This window comes from Taurulus bubalis, assembly GCF_910589615.1.
Source record: "Taurulus bubalis genome assembly, chromosome: 3".
NCBI classification, from domain to species: Eukaryota; Metazoa; Chordata; class Actinopteri; order Perciformes; family Cottidae; genus Taurulus; species Taurulus bubalis.
Genome location: NC_136591.1, coordinates 25,792,821 through 25,807,008, shown reverse-complemented (window position 1 = coordinate 25,807,008; position 14,188 = coordinate 25,792,821). Strand labels below are relative to the sequence as shown.

At 39.2% G+C, this 14,188-nt stretch overlaps 1 protein-coding gene across 1 annotated transcript; it reads right to left on the bottom strand.

The window, feature by feature from the left end:
• Nucleotides 1-430: 430 nt before the first annotated feature.
• Nucleotides 431-6,431, bottom strand: LOC306734775 (pro-opiomelanocortin-like). Its single transcript, XM_079216165.1, has 3 exons — nucleotides 6,321-6,431; nucleotides 1,920-2,046; nucleotides 431-1,359 (listed from the first exon to the last, which is right to left on the bottom strand). Exons 2-3 carry the CDS (start codon nucleotides 2,037-2,039, stop codon nucleotides 781-783), a joined length of 699 nt encoding a protein of 232 aa, XP_079072291.1. The 5' UTR covers nucleotides 2,040-2,046; nucleotides 6,321-6,431; the 3' UTR covers nucleotides 431-780.
• Nucleotides 6,432-14,188: the final 7,757 nt, after the last annotated feature.

Below are 14,188 nucleotides of genomic sequence, written 5' to 3'. Positions count from 1 at the left end.
CATGAAGCTGGTACAGAGAGGAAGGGGGAAATCCATTGAGTTTCTCTGCCTCTTATATTTCAAATCGCACGGCAAACCCACAAACTATTTTCTGAATCAGTCACGTGGTACGGCCGGCTCGCGAGGCTTCGAACGTCACCGCATACGTCATCGACACAAGCCTCGATACGCGCTTCACCAAAATCTACCTGATTACTCGACACGCGCATCGAAGCCTCGACACGGAAGGACACATCACTACAATATATATATATATATATATATATATATATATATATATATATATATATATATATATATATATATATAAAATAATAATATATAGTTCAAGTATGTGATTATTATGAAATCAGTCAATTACTTGTTTAGTTTGCCACAAACAGAATGATCTTTATTATTATTATTATTATTATATTAATTTACAAAAAAAGATATCACTCTGTAAATAAACTGGATTGTTTTTTCTTCTTCTTTTACACTCACCTCATGCCCTGGAATGGCATTCTCTCTTCAAAACATAACCAATAATGACTATTCCTTCAAGAAGAAAAGAAAAATATTCAGACCGAGAAGGTCAAGGCCGTCTGTGGGTGCATTGTTGCTTGTATTCAACATAAAACTGTCTTAGCTGAATTTTTACTGAGAAAATCCTTTGGCCCAGAAGAGACATTCAACAACATGCTAACGATAGTGACACGTGTCTGTAATAGTACCTGTGGGTGCTAACATGCAATGGCTATTAAGATTCTTTCAACCAACCCCCCGTCCTCCATCCTTCAATCAGCCCATTACCCTCTGCACATCCTTGACTAGAATGTTCCTGAGGATCTTGTCCAGCTGCCCCTGAGGTTTCTTCATCCGCTGGTTTCTAAATCTGCCATTTCGTTTAGAGGCGGGTGGGCTCCCCCATCGGAAGTGATTCATCCGATAGGTCTCATCTTTCCTCTCCTGCAGACTCCCGGGGGCGTGTGCCTTCAGGTTGATCGTTGGCAAATCCTGGTTTTGACTTCCTCCGTTCAGCTGCCTCACTTTATCCTTGTTGCTGCCCAGCTGCCTGCGAGCCTGAGGCGGGAAGCTGCCTTCAAAAGAGCCCCCTCCCTCCAGAGAAGAGGCGAACACCTTTACGGGTCGGCGTTTGCGGCCAGAGGGTTTGCCCCAGCGGAAATGCTCCATTGAATAGGAGCGGCGCTCGTCGCTGTGGGCTTTCAGATCCGCCTGCGATAACTTGTTTTCAGACACCAGGGTGGCCAGAATGATGCTGAGTAGGAGGTCGTCATCATTACTATTCACCTTCAGGGCCAAGGCACTGAGCTGAGGGAATTCAGACTTGATGGCAGATATGCAGAGGCGAATACAGTCCTGTATTGAAGGAATCAAAGAAGAATATTTTAAGAGATGAGTTGATGATGATGATACAATGATGAGCACTTTTTATCGCTTTAAAACAGAGTTGTGGAGCTTTCAATGATACACAACATTTTCCAAAGCAGAGTTTGCGCTGCTGTTGTGGATTTGAAAAATGTTTAATTTGCCAGTTTTCTGAGCTTCTTGGCTAAAAACTTCCATCAAAAAGAGAACATTTTTATGAAGAACATTGAAAGTTCCCCAACAGAAACTAAGCTCTGGCAACCACAGCTGATAATTTACCATACATATTACTCAGATGTTTTTTTACAGTGATGGATCTTGAGCAACAACTATTTCTGCTGTTTCGAAAGTCAAGAATGCATCTTGAAGCTCAAAATGTTTCTTTTTATGCTATTTTACTTTTTCTTTTAGTCTGTTTTTTGTTTTCTCTGTGTAATAATCAAATCACTTTGAAATGACCCTGTGTGAAATCTTTTATATATACGATGCCTTGCCTAATGGCAAACGGATAGAGGGCAACAATGTCGAGGATACGAGACAACTTGACCTACCAGTAGTCTTCCCTTGTTGCTCAGGTCGTTGCAGTGAGATTTGTCCCAGCAAACCGACCCAAAGCCGGGTACGCACATATTAGCCATCACCACCACTAACAGCCAAGACAGATACACCATCTTCAGCCTGGTGCGGAGGACAGAAACACATGTGAGGCCATGAGATCAAAAGAAAGCAAAGCCACAGCGGGGGAACTCAAAACATAAAAGAGCATTGAATAACTGCCATTCCAACAGCAACAGGCTCAAATAGTCAGAAACCGTTAGTGCGTGAAGAAATGCCTCTTGTAGCTTTGAGCTCAAATACCATTTATCCAACTTCCTTTTTTTGACAGCATGGGCCTGTTTTAACAGATGGTCTTGTTTATCAGTTGCATGTGAATCATATTTAAAATTGGTTGAAAAAAAAGCTGAGCAAATGTTTGTGTGGTTAAGGTTTACGGTTTCTACCACAAAAGGACTGTAAGAAAATCATTTGGGCATGAAGTAGGGTTTGGAAAGGGAGGAAGAACATGCTTGCTTAGGTAATTATTTTGGGCGAGCAGGACAGGGTCTTTAGTGTTCTTGCTCCGGATTTATCGGAATATAATAATTATAGAAAACAACTAATTGTTTAAAGTGAACAACAACATAGTTAGCATTGACCATAAGGGTGCATTTCGTAACAATCTGTGTGTCTGTATTGGGACACAATTACCTCAAAATTAAAATCTCTAAAAAAGGGAGGCTGGACTTTGACTCTAATCCAATAAACAAACTATAAAACACACGCAGACCACAAATTGACAAGCCCTCAGGACAGACTGATACTGCAGTGACTCAACACCTTTCAAGGTACAAATGGTCTTACAAGACAGGACGGGTTCATTTCAGTAGATACCTTTGCAACAATACATGGACGTCTTTGACATAACGTCAACGCTTTCACTTCTTCCCATTCTGTTGATATTGTTTTTAATTTGAATTCTGAATTCAATTCCACATTGCACTTTTAACTTGTAGGTAGTAGAACCACACTGTCCTTTTGTGACAGTAGATGTCTCTCAATAGTTCCCTCTCTCCAAAGACCATGCCAATTTGTTAATGGTCGACCTAACACAACTATGTAAAGTTAAAAGTATCATAAAAAGTTTGAAAAATTAAGATCAACACCAGTTTTTGATACAGCTTATTTATTTATTACTTTATAATAGACCCTTTTACAGCCAACGCCATGAAAATATCCTTGTGCATTTTTTGCAACTGAAGAGTTGTTTCGGTTGTAATGGCAGTTTTTGTTAAGGGCCTTGCACAACTTGATCAGCTGTGCAATCCGTGCGGTATTAGGGTGTACTTATGTACTAATAAATACCTCATCATTGTTTACAAACTGTGAAACGGGTCTCTTTGTATTTCATGTATTTGCAATTTTGCCATTTCTGCACTGGATTCGAGTTCAGACGCATGAGGATCACACAGACATGAGGCATTGACGTAATTCCGCCCATTGGTATGAGCCTCAGTGTTACTACAAACTGAGCATTGTCTACTGCTGCTGTCACTCTATATCTACCAGACAGATGTCCTTAGACTCCTCCAACTGTCCCAGACAACTGACTTCCCCCTGCTCACCTGTTTCCACTTTCCCTCATTGTTTCCATTCTCATTCATTTCCTGCCACATTGTCAATGTTGCGTTACTCTTGCTTTTCAGCCACCTGAAGCTCATAACTCTGAGACCTTTTCCCTGCTCCATTCCTGTTTACCTGTCACCTGTTTCCAGCCACTTCTGTCTCCTTAAACTTGCAACCCATACCTGTTTGCTTTTGTATTTGCAGTTTTTCCATAAATCACGCTTGACTGCATTTGGGTCCTTCCCTCGTTGCTTAATGTGAAGCTGCTGCTTCTCATTAAAATACAAAAATAGTGGTTCTTTTATTTGAGAAGCTTCCACATGAATACAAAAATACATTGTCCTTTTGGTTTGGATTAATAATGATCATTCATCAAACCATGAATACATTTTCCTTTTTTGTTAGTTCGTAAAACAAAAAGGCCTAAAAAAGCCACATAGCTGTTGTGTGGGAAACTACTTGCGCTACCATCAGAAATAAATCAAATCATGAGTTAGCCTGGCGTAGTGGAAAAAAGTCAGACCGAATTTATTAATACCATGTGATTTTTCTTTGCCGGCATTTCTGACAGTCGAGCTGCTCAGCAACGGCAAAATAAAAGATCATAACTTTAACCCTTCACGTGCAAATTCCAACCAACCTGATTTTATGATGGATGAATTGTAAATATTGCAGTGCGGAAAAATCTAAATGTCTGATGTTACTGATCATTTCGTGGCTCTTGGTACAAAATTAGAGCAGCTGTAATGTAATTCTGGGATAATTCCACTCCAAATGTGCAATTCGGACCATGAACATATTAAACCTGCATAACTGTGGCTGAGTTGAGGTGTGGAGGTGAAGGGAAAAACCAAATATTAAAGTGTAATATCACCCTCAGGTCTGAGCCACTGCATCATGTTGAAAAATGAAAAAATGTTGGCAAGAGCAGTTGGCAGTTGCAACTCAAATCCAGCCAGCACAAACCCCAGCACCCCTGCCTTCAGAGGGTCCGTCTGCTCTCCTACACGCTCTAGTCTCCTAGCATTCATTTTCTGTTACCAGTGTGACGCTAGCATGAACACATGGTGGGATTTGCAAGCGAACGTGAACGCTTCATCTACACTCTTTTGTCCAATCGTAGGAAAGCACATCGCTATTGCCAGATAATCCGTCTTTCACACTGATTCGACCGATTGTGTAAGGGCTTAATGTCCAGTCACAGAAAGGAGGGAACCGGTTTGTGCTGGGATTATAATGCATCAAAGTGGGTTCCGAAAAAGTCAAAATGATAGACTCTGTGGGGAAATCAGAATTGGCCTTGCAAGATTAGGTTTGATTTAACACAGTAGATGGCATTTTGAGCTGTTTTCAACCATGAAATGGCAATTTCTTTAGAAATGTGGTGAGAAATTTCAACATTAACACCAGCATTGATGTGTTTCATCACAGTACACAGTTATATCATTTAGTTTACAGCTTTAAAAAACATGCTTGAGTGAGCAAGGGCTTGCTTTGAAAATAATCAACATTTATTTCGTCCCCCGTTCCCTGCTGCAATAATTTTCACACAGTCCCCAAACTACATTCCAGTTGGCTCGAAATTTAATGTAATAAATCTGCAGGAAAAAACGAACCAGAGACCAAAAAATACAAATGAATGCAGCATTCCCTTACGCTGCTCAAGGGCACACAATAATGATGATGGTAATTTAGTATTTATTTTAGTGAATAGGCTTTATGTCCTTAGCAATGCTGTCCTTAGTAACATTAATAAGGAGATATCTAGCCAAACAGTGAAAGGTCAGTGACCTTTAAAAATGATCATCAAAGTTGCTTTGTGAAATCAGCGGTTAAGAAACGTTACTTTTTGTGCTACTTCAAGGACCAAGATCAATGAACACAGGCAAATGCATGCAAGGAAACATATTTCTATTGTTGAAGGCTGCATTCATATGTTGACCACACACATACCAGAAGGGAGATATTCATTCTTCAGTGATGACGAAGATCTACAAACAAACTCTTTCAATAGATGAATAATAGTTATGACGCATCTTCATCTGGCAAACACTCCTCCTCTTCTCTTTGCTGCTGTTTATTAACACTTCTTCTCCTCCCATTCTCTCTGTTTCCATGTTTAACTATTATTTAGATATATAATCTTTATGGAGTTTATTTTGTAGAAGTTAGATAACAAGGAAACTATAAACTAAATTGATATGTGTTTATACTGCTTTTGTCTTTTACGTGTTTCTTTTTGGTGCAAAGAGTTAATTTCCTTTCCTTTGTTGGGAAATTGCCTCTTGATGTAGTCTCTCCCTCCATTCTCTATTCTAAGGAGCGACTCCTTGGTGGGCCATCGTCTCTGTAACTCTGGCAGAGACTCTCCACTCTTCCTACATTATGACTCACTCCACTAAGCTCTGCTCTCCACAGACACACTCTGCTGTGATTAAAATAGATTCAAACCTTATGTGTTAATGAAACACAAAGTTATTATTATTATGTTTGAAAGCTAGATGTGTGTTTGTGAAGGTGTAGTTAATGGTATGCAACTATTAAAGACAACCATGCATATTCTGCAAAAAGCTGAGGTGTAACTATGAAATATTAATCCACTTTAATTATAATTTACAGAACAAATGCATCTATACATGTCCAAAAATCTTAAATCAGTAAATGTGGGTAATGCAATAGTCCTTATTCGTTCAGAAAAACCAGACGCTAACAACAACCAGATGCCATTTTGATCCATGCCAAAAGAACAAGAATCCACAAACACGTTGAAGACATTTGTTTAGTTTTACCTTTTCCAAAAGCGTTCGCTTCCTCTCCTCTTTTCTTGTTTTTCTCCCTGTGTTCGTCCACAGATCTTCTGGAGTGGCGACTCTTAACTATGATCCCACTCCTCCTCCTCGGCTCTCTGTCTACTCTGTTGTGAAATGCTCTGCCGGAGCGGGTCTGCTGCTTCCTCAGAAGAGGAAAGCTCTTTTTAAAGACGCATGAGTGGAGTTTGGAGTCTCAAGGCCTCTGCGTGTGATTAAGGTAAGGGGTCTCCTGCTCCTCTCTGAACGGGGAGGGTTGTGTATTTGTGTGTAAGGTAGATAGGCCCTTAAAGGCCACCCACACACTTTTTAATCAATGGTGAAGCTCACGTCACCACAACAACAGGTGAAGCTGCCTCCTGCATCTACCTTTGGTTGGCTTTTGCAATCTCACAATAATCCTGAATGGGTGATTATTAAGTCGTTCCAGCGCTCTCAGTTACATTTATTGAGTTCAAGTTTACATTATCACGCGCTAGTAAAAACAAATGCAGGTCATTAGGGAATTCCTGCCAATCCTGACTAAAATCCATGAAAAGGTCAGTACGATGACGTCGAGAGCGACATCCTTTCAAATGGGCCGTAGTGAAGCGTTTCAAATCAATTTGACTGATTGGATCGTTTTTCAGCGGTTCTTGTTTACAAGGTGTGCATGTATCCCTGCATGGAAACTTCATTAGGAAGACCTAACTCACTTGTTTAGACGTCATGACTGAATACACACACATACACACACACACACACACACACACACACACACACACACACACACACACACACACACACACACACACTCACACACACACACACACACACACACACACACACACACACACATACAAAGAAAGGCTATACGGTTGAAAATAACCACTCTCCTTTCATGTGTTAAATGCCTTTACCATACACATTTTATATAATATCCGGTTTATATATTTTCAAGGATTAATACTCAAGGACAGCGCTGACGAGGACGAAACACACAGAATAACTTCAGGTTAGCTGGAGTGGAGAAAACAAGTACCGGTTGTAGGAGACGCTGATTATTCACTTTTCTTTCAAAATATTGTCTATTTTTGTTAATTATTCTTTTTCATTTTACCGTGCCCTTAAAATATGTTCATTCATTCTGCCTTCAGTGTTTTCAAAAGACCCAAGTGACTAAACCACAAGGAAGTTGTTGTCTGTAGTTGATAGCAACAAGTACCTGTTTACTTCACATAAACTAGTGCAAAGTAGCGCAGTTACCTTGCAAAGTAATCAAGCTATTGTCTGATTAAAATATATGAATAGAATATTGAGTTGTATGAATATTTGCAATTGGGTCTTTTAAAAACAATATATTTGTAATACTATTTCAACATGCTTTTTTTTTCTTCCCGTGTGATTTATTTTCTAGTCAAATCAAACAACAATAAAGATTGATCTCCACAGGGAAAGAGTGCCTCTTGGGCAAAGTCATTAAGTAAATGCCTTGTTCATAATTCATCTGTTTTGTATCATAACATAACAGAGTTCATCAAAAGGTCACAAGGTCTTCTTCCACAGTGGGTTTTCAGGGCTTCAGGGCTCTATAAATGAAAATAAAAAGGGCGCTTTTGCCAAAAGGTTCTCTTGTTATCTCATCCAAATGAATTAACATAAGTTAATGTTCTTCTCAAACAAATCATATCATAAATACTTCACATACTGTACGTCTTAAATAGGGATTTTACTTTCTTCAAAATCTGTTACCACATCCGATGACTTATCACCTTGTCCTCCTTCCAATAAAGATAAATTGGTGATTTACGGTTATGACTTTTTGAAATGTAAAATGTCTTCTCTGGCAATTCATCATGCTCTGTTTTCATGACTCAAATTAAGTGTTTAGATAGATTTACAGTTTTTGTTTTTACAGTTTTAATACAACATTTTTACCACTTACTATTTACATCATATTGTTGTATAGATAACTGGATTTTCTAAATATCATTTGCACACATTTCGAAATTAAAAGTGATGCTGTAACCCTACAATAAGAAAAAATAAGGAGTGCATGATGATACAAACAAATATTTTAGAGCGTGATGGTACTATGGTACAAATGGTTAAAACAATAATGAAAATAAGACCTGGACAGTCTGAAGTGGAAGTAATTCTCTCTGCTCCCTGTAGATTTAACCCGCTTAACCTCCATGCGTCCAGTCCTCTGCAGGTGTTGTTTGTTCTGCTACAGCTTGTGATTTTGAGTCATTACTTAGCCACGTCTTGGATGGTCTTGGATTCAAAAACAAAAGGAGATGATGCAACTCATCTCCCTGTTGATGCTGCCGACTTCCACCGTTTAATAATAATGCAACCCCCGGACAATGCTGTGCAGGGTGTGAATCACTGCCTTACAAAGACTCTGCCATTTAACTAACTGTCATGTATCCCAATATTATCATCACATCAATCTGAAGAGGTTTTAGAGACTGTGAAGGCAAAAGACTGATATTTTCTCAACCAGTCATTTGCAGATCGCACATTTGCAGATAATGCAGTCAAAGAGATAATTCCTTATTTTGTTGATTAACAAAGCTTTATGCTAATTTAAGTATTTTTCCTCTTCATCAAATGTCAAAGCTTATTTTGTTGCAAAGGGAGAAATTACCACTTAAATATGAATAATACTGACTATATTTGTGTGGTATCAGCACAATCTGGTAATTATAGTTTCACCAATAGGTTTATGAAGGACAATGAGGTCACACTTGAGGACATCCTCCTGCCCTTTGAACATCACTTGTTTCTCTTTGACTTTTGTAACCCACCACATTCGGATGAGCTGACTGTTTGACTGAAATAACCAGTGCTCGTTCAAAGAGCCCTCCCAGTGTCGATCGGCCTCAAACAAGTGACAACAACATGTGTGACTGAAGCTGCTGTCACTAACAAAACAACAGGAAAGCTTCCTCTTATTATTAGCTTGTATTACATACAAATAGATAAGAATTCACTTGGTTTCACCTTTTTTTTCTGAAAGATGTATTTTATTGGTTGTTTTTGTTACAACCAACAATAAATGATCACCATGTGATCATGGTGATCATTTATTGTTGCTTGTAACAAAAACGAAAAAGTCACTTGAAACAATTAAAAGTTGTGCACGATGGCAAAGAACCTTGACTACATATTCATTACCAAGGGGGCATTGCAAATAAGACATCAAGGGAAGACGGTGGAGCTGAGCATTTCCCTTCCCTTGACTTTGGGTTGCTTATCTTGTTGAGGTTAACAAATCATTCTTGACCTCTGAAACAACATTTGAAAACAATAAAAACTAAAGGTCCCCTTACTCGCTTGAACTGGAGCTTTCGACCGTAGCGCTGACCGTATTGTCTAAAAATTAATTCATCCGAATTACATTATGTGTTTTTAAAACAACAGAGGATGGCACGGAGGAATACGCTACAGACTTTGGCTGCACATGCTTTGGTCTTTGAACTGGATTTGTTCTTATTTATTGTTATTATTGTTTTCTCAGAATATGGCCAGGGTAAGGCAAGGCAAGGCAAGTTTATTTGTATAGCACATTTCAACAACAAGGCGATTCAAAGTGCTTCACATAAAACCATTAAAAGCATCAAAACATAATGCAGATTTAAAAACAGCAAAATAAAAAATAAAAGTTGAAAAAGCAAAAAAAAAAATAAAAGTTGAATAAAAGTTGCAGTGCAGTTTAAGAAATAAAATGCAGTAGTGAGATGCAGTAATTGAATCTGGTTCAGTCAAAGGCAGCAGCAAACAGAAAAGTCTTCAATGTGGACTTAAAGGAGCTGAGGGTCTCAGCAGACCTGCAGCTTTCAGGGACCTTGTTCCAGATATGTGGAGCAGAAAAGCTGAACGCTGCTTCTCCATGTTTAGTTCTGACTCTTGGAACAGAAAGTAGACTCGTCCCAGACGACCTGAGTGACCGGGATGGTTCATAATCATGATCACAAACATACTTAGGCCCTAAACCATTCAGTGCTTTATAAACCAGCAGCAGGATTTTAAACTAAATTCTTTGTTTGACAGGGAGCCAGTGCAAAGATCTCAGAACTGGAGTGATCTGATCCACTTTCCTGGTCTTAGTGAAGACTCGAGCTACACCGTTCTGAATCAGCTGCAGTTTTCTGGTTGACTTTTTACAGAGGCCTGTGAACACACCGTTACAGTAGTCAAGTCTACTGAAGATAAATGCATGGACAAGTTTCTCCAAATCCTGTTGAGACATAAGTCCTCTAACCCTTGATATATTCTTCAGGTGATAGTAGGCTGATTTTGTAATTGTCTTGATATGGCTGTTCAGGTTGAGGTCTGAATCCATAACTACACCTAGATTTCTAGCTTGGTTTGAGGTTTTTAACATTAGTGATTGAAGCTGAGCGCTGACTTTCAATCATTCATCCTTGGGACCAAAAACCATTACTTCTGTTTTATCTTGATTTAATTGAAGAAAATTCTAATTCCAGTTAAGTGCTGCGCCAGAGAGTCCTACCCAGACTTTCAGTCTGTCTAGTAGTATGTCATGATCAACCGTGTCGAATGCAGCACTGAGATCCAGTAATACTAAGACTGAAGTTCTGCCACTGTCTGTGTTTAAGTGGATGTCGTTGAAAACCTTAACAAGAGCAGTTTCAGTACTGTGGTGCTGACGAAAAGGGTAGGGAGGAATGTCCCTTTTGGCAAATGTGTGTTGCCATGATTGCTTCCTTACGTCGTAGGAGGAAGAAGTCGATGCGCAAAGAAGAAACTGAAGTGAAAGGAAATAAAGGGCTTGTTTACATGCTGCAATGGTTGAAAAACGTCATATGGTTTGAAAAGCTCAAATTTGTCCAACCATTCATGTGAGGCACATTTTTTTAATTTCAAGTTATCACATTGGAAGAGCCTTTTTGAAAAGTTGAGTTTTTATCTGCGTGAAAGTCTGGCTTAGCGTGGATGAAAGAGCAAAACAAAGAGAGAGAAAGAGATATGTAGTTTCAAAGGTATCCATTTACCACGGCCACAGCTTAGTGGACTAGTTGCTAGATGTAATCTGCCTCTCGTCATATTAAAGGCACTTCACAGGCTGGCTTTTATAAACCCAGTTTAACAAGTCTTTGAGTCTCAGGACTTTATCAGTCCTTCAAATCCCAAAACATGAGCTTCAGAGAAGAGCGCCTCTGGTTTTAAGCCAGACATCAGGATGACTTGGTTCAAACAGATGCTTCATTACACACATCAAGCAAACACTTTGCAGCTACACTGAGTTGTAGATGTGGGCAATAGTATTCTATTTTATAAAGGTATCTGTCTAGTCTTTTTTATCCAACGTAGCCTGTTGGGTAAAAAGGTGTCATGGTTTAAGTGTGAAATGACTAGGATTATGATATGTTATTACTTTAAAATTGACTTATAGATGATTTTACCTGACCTTTGTCCTTTATTTCTCCTAATTGCTTTGAAACTAAGCAAACTCTTTCAACACTTGTGAACAAACTTCTTTACCTTTTTCAGCTGTTCAATGCACATAATGTGTTACATGTTGTCTTGTTTACTACACTTTTGTCTCTGCAGCAGCCAAGTCAATAAAATCAGTGTGCTGGCCTGGACAGAGTGCTCCCCAGTAGAAATCCCTAAGGAGAACACATTTGGGGGTTCACCCCTGCTACACAAGCAACGGACACGCAGTGAACTTCGGAGCTTTTGGGGTCCCTGGAGATCTCAAAAGAGAGGCATTGATTTATCTTTGGACTCCAACAATATGTAATTAAGAGCAGAGTCTTTAGATTATTTATTCAAACAAAATGCTTAAACTGGTGATTTCAGGCAGGAGGCGCTAATCAAAATAATCACACACAGCTTGGGTAGCCTACGTGTATTGATGCCTCAAGGAGAATGCAGGTCTGGTGATGTAAGCTGGGTCATGCAAATGTAGGTCAACTAACTTTTAAGCACAATCATGTCTGAAGTGACTGAAACAAAAAGCCCATCTGACCAAAATAGACAGCACACAGAAGTGTGCAAACAAAATACAGTTGCTCCACATGAACCCCTTCTCGTAAAACACTGAAGCTGATCCAAGATTGACGACGCCAAGTGTTTAGTGTTGCAGATGTTAATACATGCTGAAGACCATGTTATCATGTTAACATGTCATATGGAACACACAGGTTTCACATGACAATTATAAATGCAATCAATTTTATGAGATGTATCCATTGTGTCAGTCTGTATTTTTTCCAGCCTTAAGTTTCCTTTTTGAATTTAAAGGCTTTTAGAAATAGTTTCATGAATCAAAACAGTCTGTGCTGGCAAACCGAGAGGGACTGCCTGGGTGCTTATTGAAAGGTTTTCCCTGGAAATTGGGTGTGATCTGGTCTGTCATGCCAGGTTTATGTATGCAGCTCTCCAACATAAGTATGTAACAAATACAAGAGCATGGAAAGCTATTTTACCGAGCTTCATGTCTCACTAACTTAAGACCAATACAGCAGACAGGGTTAAATTGCTAAGAAACGTTTATCAGCCCCTCCCTCCAGATACTTCCCACAGTGTGCAATAACTGAGATTGCAAAATAATAGAGTTCTAAATAATTTTGGTAATAACAATAAGTTAAGCAAGAAAGCTTATAAACTACATTATCTTGAGCCCTCTAGACTACTTTCTGGTTACAATTACTTTATTTTTATGGTTTTGCTGCTGCTGCCAGTTATTCAATCATCTAAAACATTTTAATCCTGCTCTATATGCCAACTATAAATTTAGACACATACCTAAAGAAAAACCCCATGTTGCACCCACCTTGCAGTCAGTGAAGAAGCCAATGGGTGTAAAACAAAAGTCTCATAACAGCAATATCAGTGTTTAACACTCCCACAGCATCTCCCACAGGATATCTCAGGAAGCACAGTCCTCTCTACCTGTTTCAAAAATAGAAATAAAAAAAAAAACTTGAGGGAATTTCAATACCGAAACTACCTTATTATTTAGGATGCCCCAAAAAAAGGTAGTATATTCCAATACATACTATATCAAATGCAGAATTCCAAAAATACACGGATATCCTACTGCCTCCGGTCCCATTTTGCAGTATGAAAACCAGCATGCTTTTCTGCCAATCTAAAGGGCACCTCATGATGTTCTCTCTACTGGAAGGGCACACTAGAGGGCACCTCATCACATTTTCTCTACTGCAGGGGTGTCAAACTAATTTTAGTTAGGGGCCACATACTGCCCATTTTGATCTCAAGTGGGCCGGACCAGTAAAATCATAGCATAATAGCGCATACATAACATATTTCTCTATGTTTAAATCATTGGTGAAGGTTTTTGGATAATAAACCATATTATAAGGTCTTTCTACAATAAACTAGAAACATAAAGACCAAAAATTCAGCCCACTGTTTATCTGCCTGGGCTCTCCTCTGCAGATTCCCTCGCTTTGTGATGCGTTTGTGGCGCCACTTTCATGACGTGATCCATTTTTAACAACTTGCAACACAATGACTTGTGGTAAAAAATTAGTGAAATGTCCAAAAACTTTATCCTCCATTTGCAGCTTGTACTTTCTCCCTGAATTTTTTTTTCTCCCTGAATTTTCCCCCGATCATTGATGGTGCGCCGTCTGTAGCCCCACTGACAGCACGGGTCCAGTCCACTCTGACCCAGTCCAGTCCACTCCGACCCGGTCAAGTGCTTCAACAAGAGCGCTAAAAATGTCTGTCTAAGTGGTGTCTGTCATGGGTATCAACTCAAGGAACTCCTCGGTGACCGCCAAAATCTCATCAACACCATGAATGAATACAGCCAGTTGAGCAACATCTGTAATGTCAGTGCTCTCATCGATTGTAACTGAAAATGT

What these genes read in the sequence shown, in the direction of transcription:
- LOC306734775 (XM_079216165.1), bottom strand. Translation starts at nt 2,039, where the DNA reads ATGGTGTATCTGTCTTGGCTGTTAGTGGTGGTGATGGCTAATATGTGC. An exon ending in GCAACAAGGGAAGACTACTG is followed by an intron (nt 1,360 to 1,919) that starts GTAGGTCAAGTT and finishes CCTTCAATACAG; the next exon opens with GACTGTATTCGCCTCTGCAT.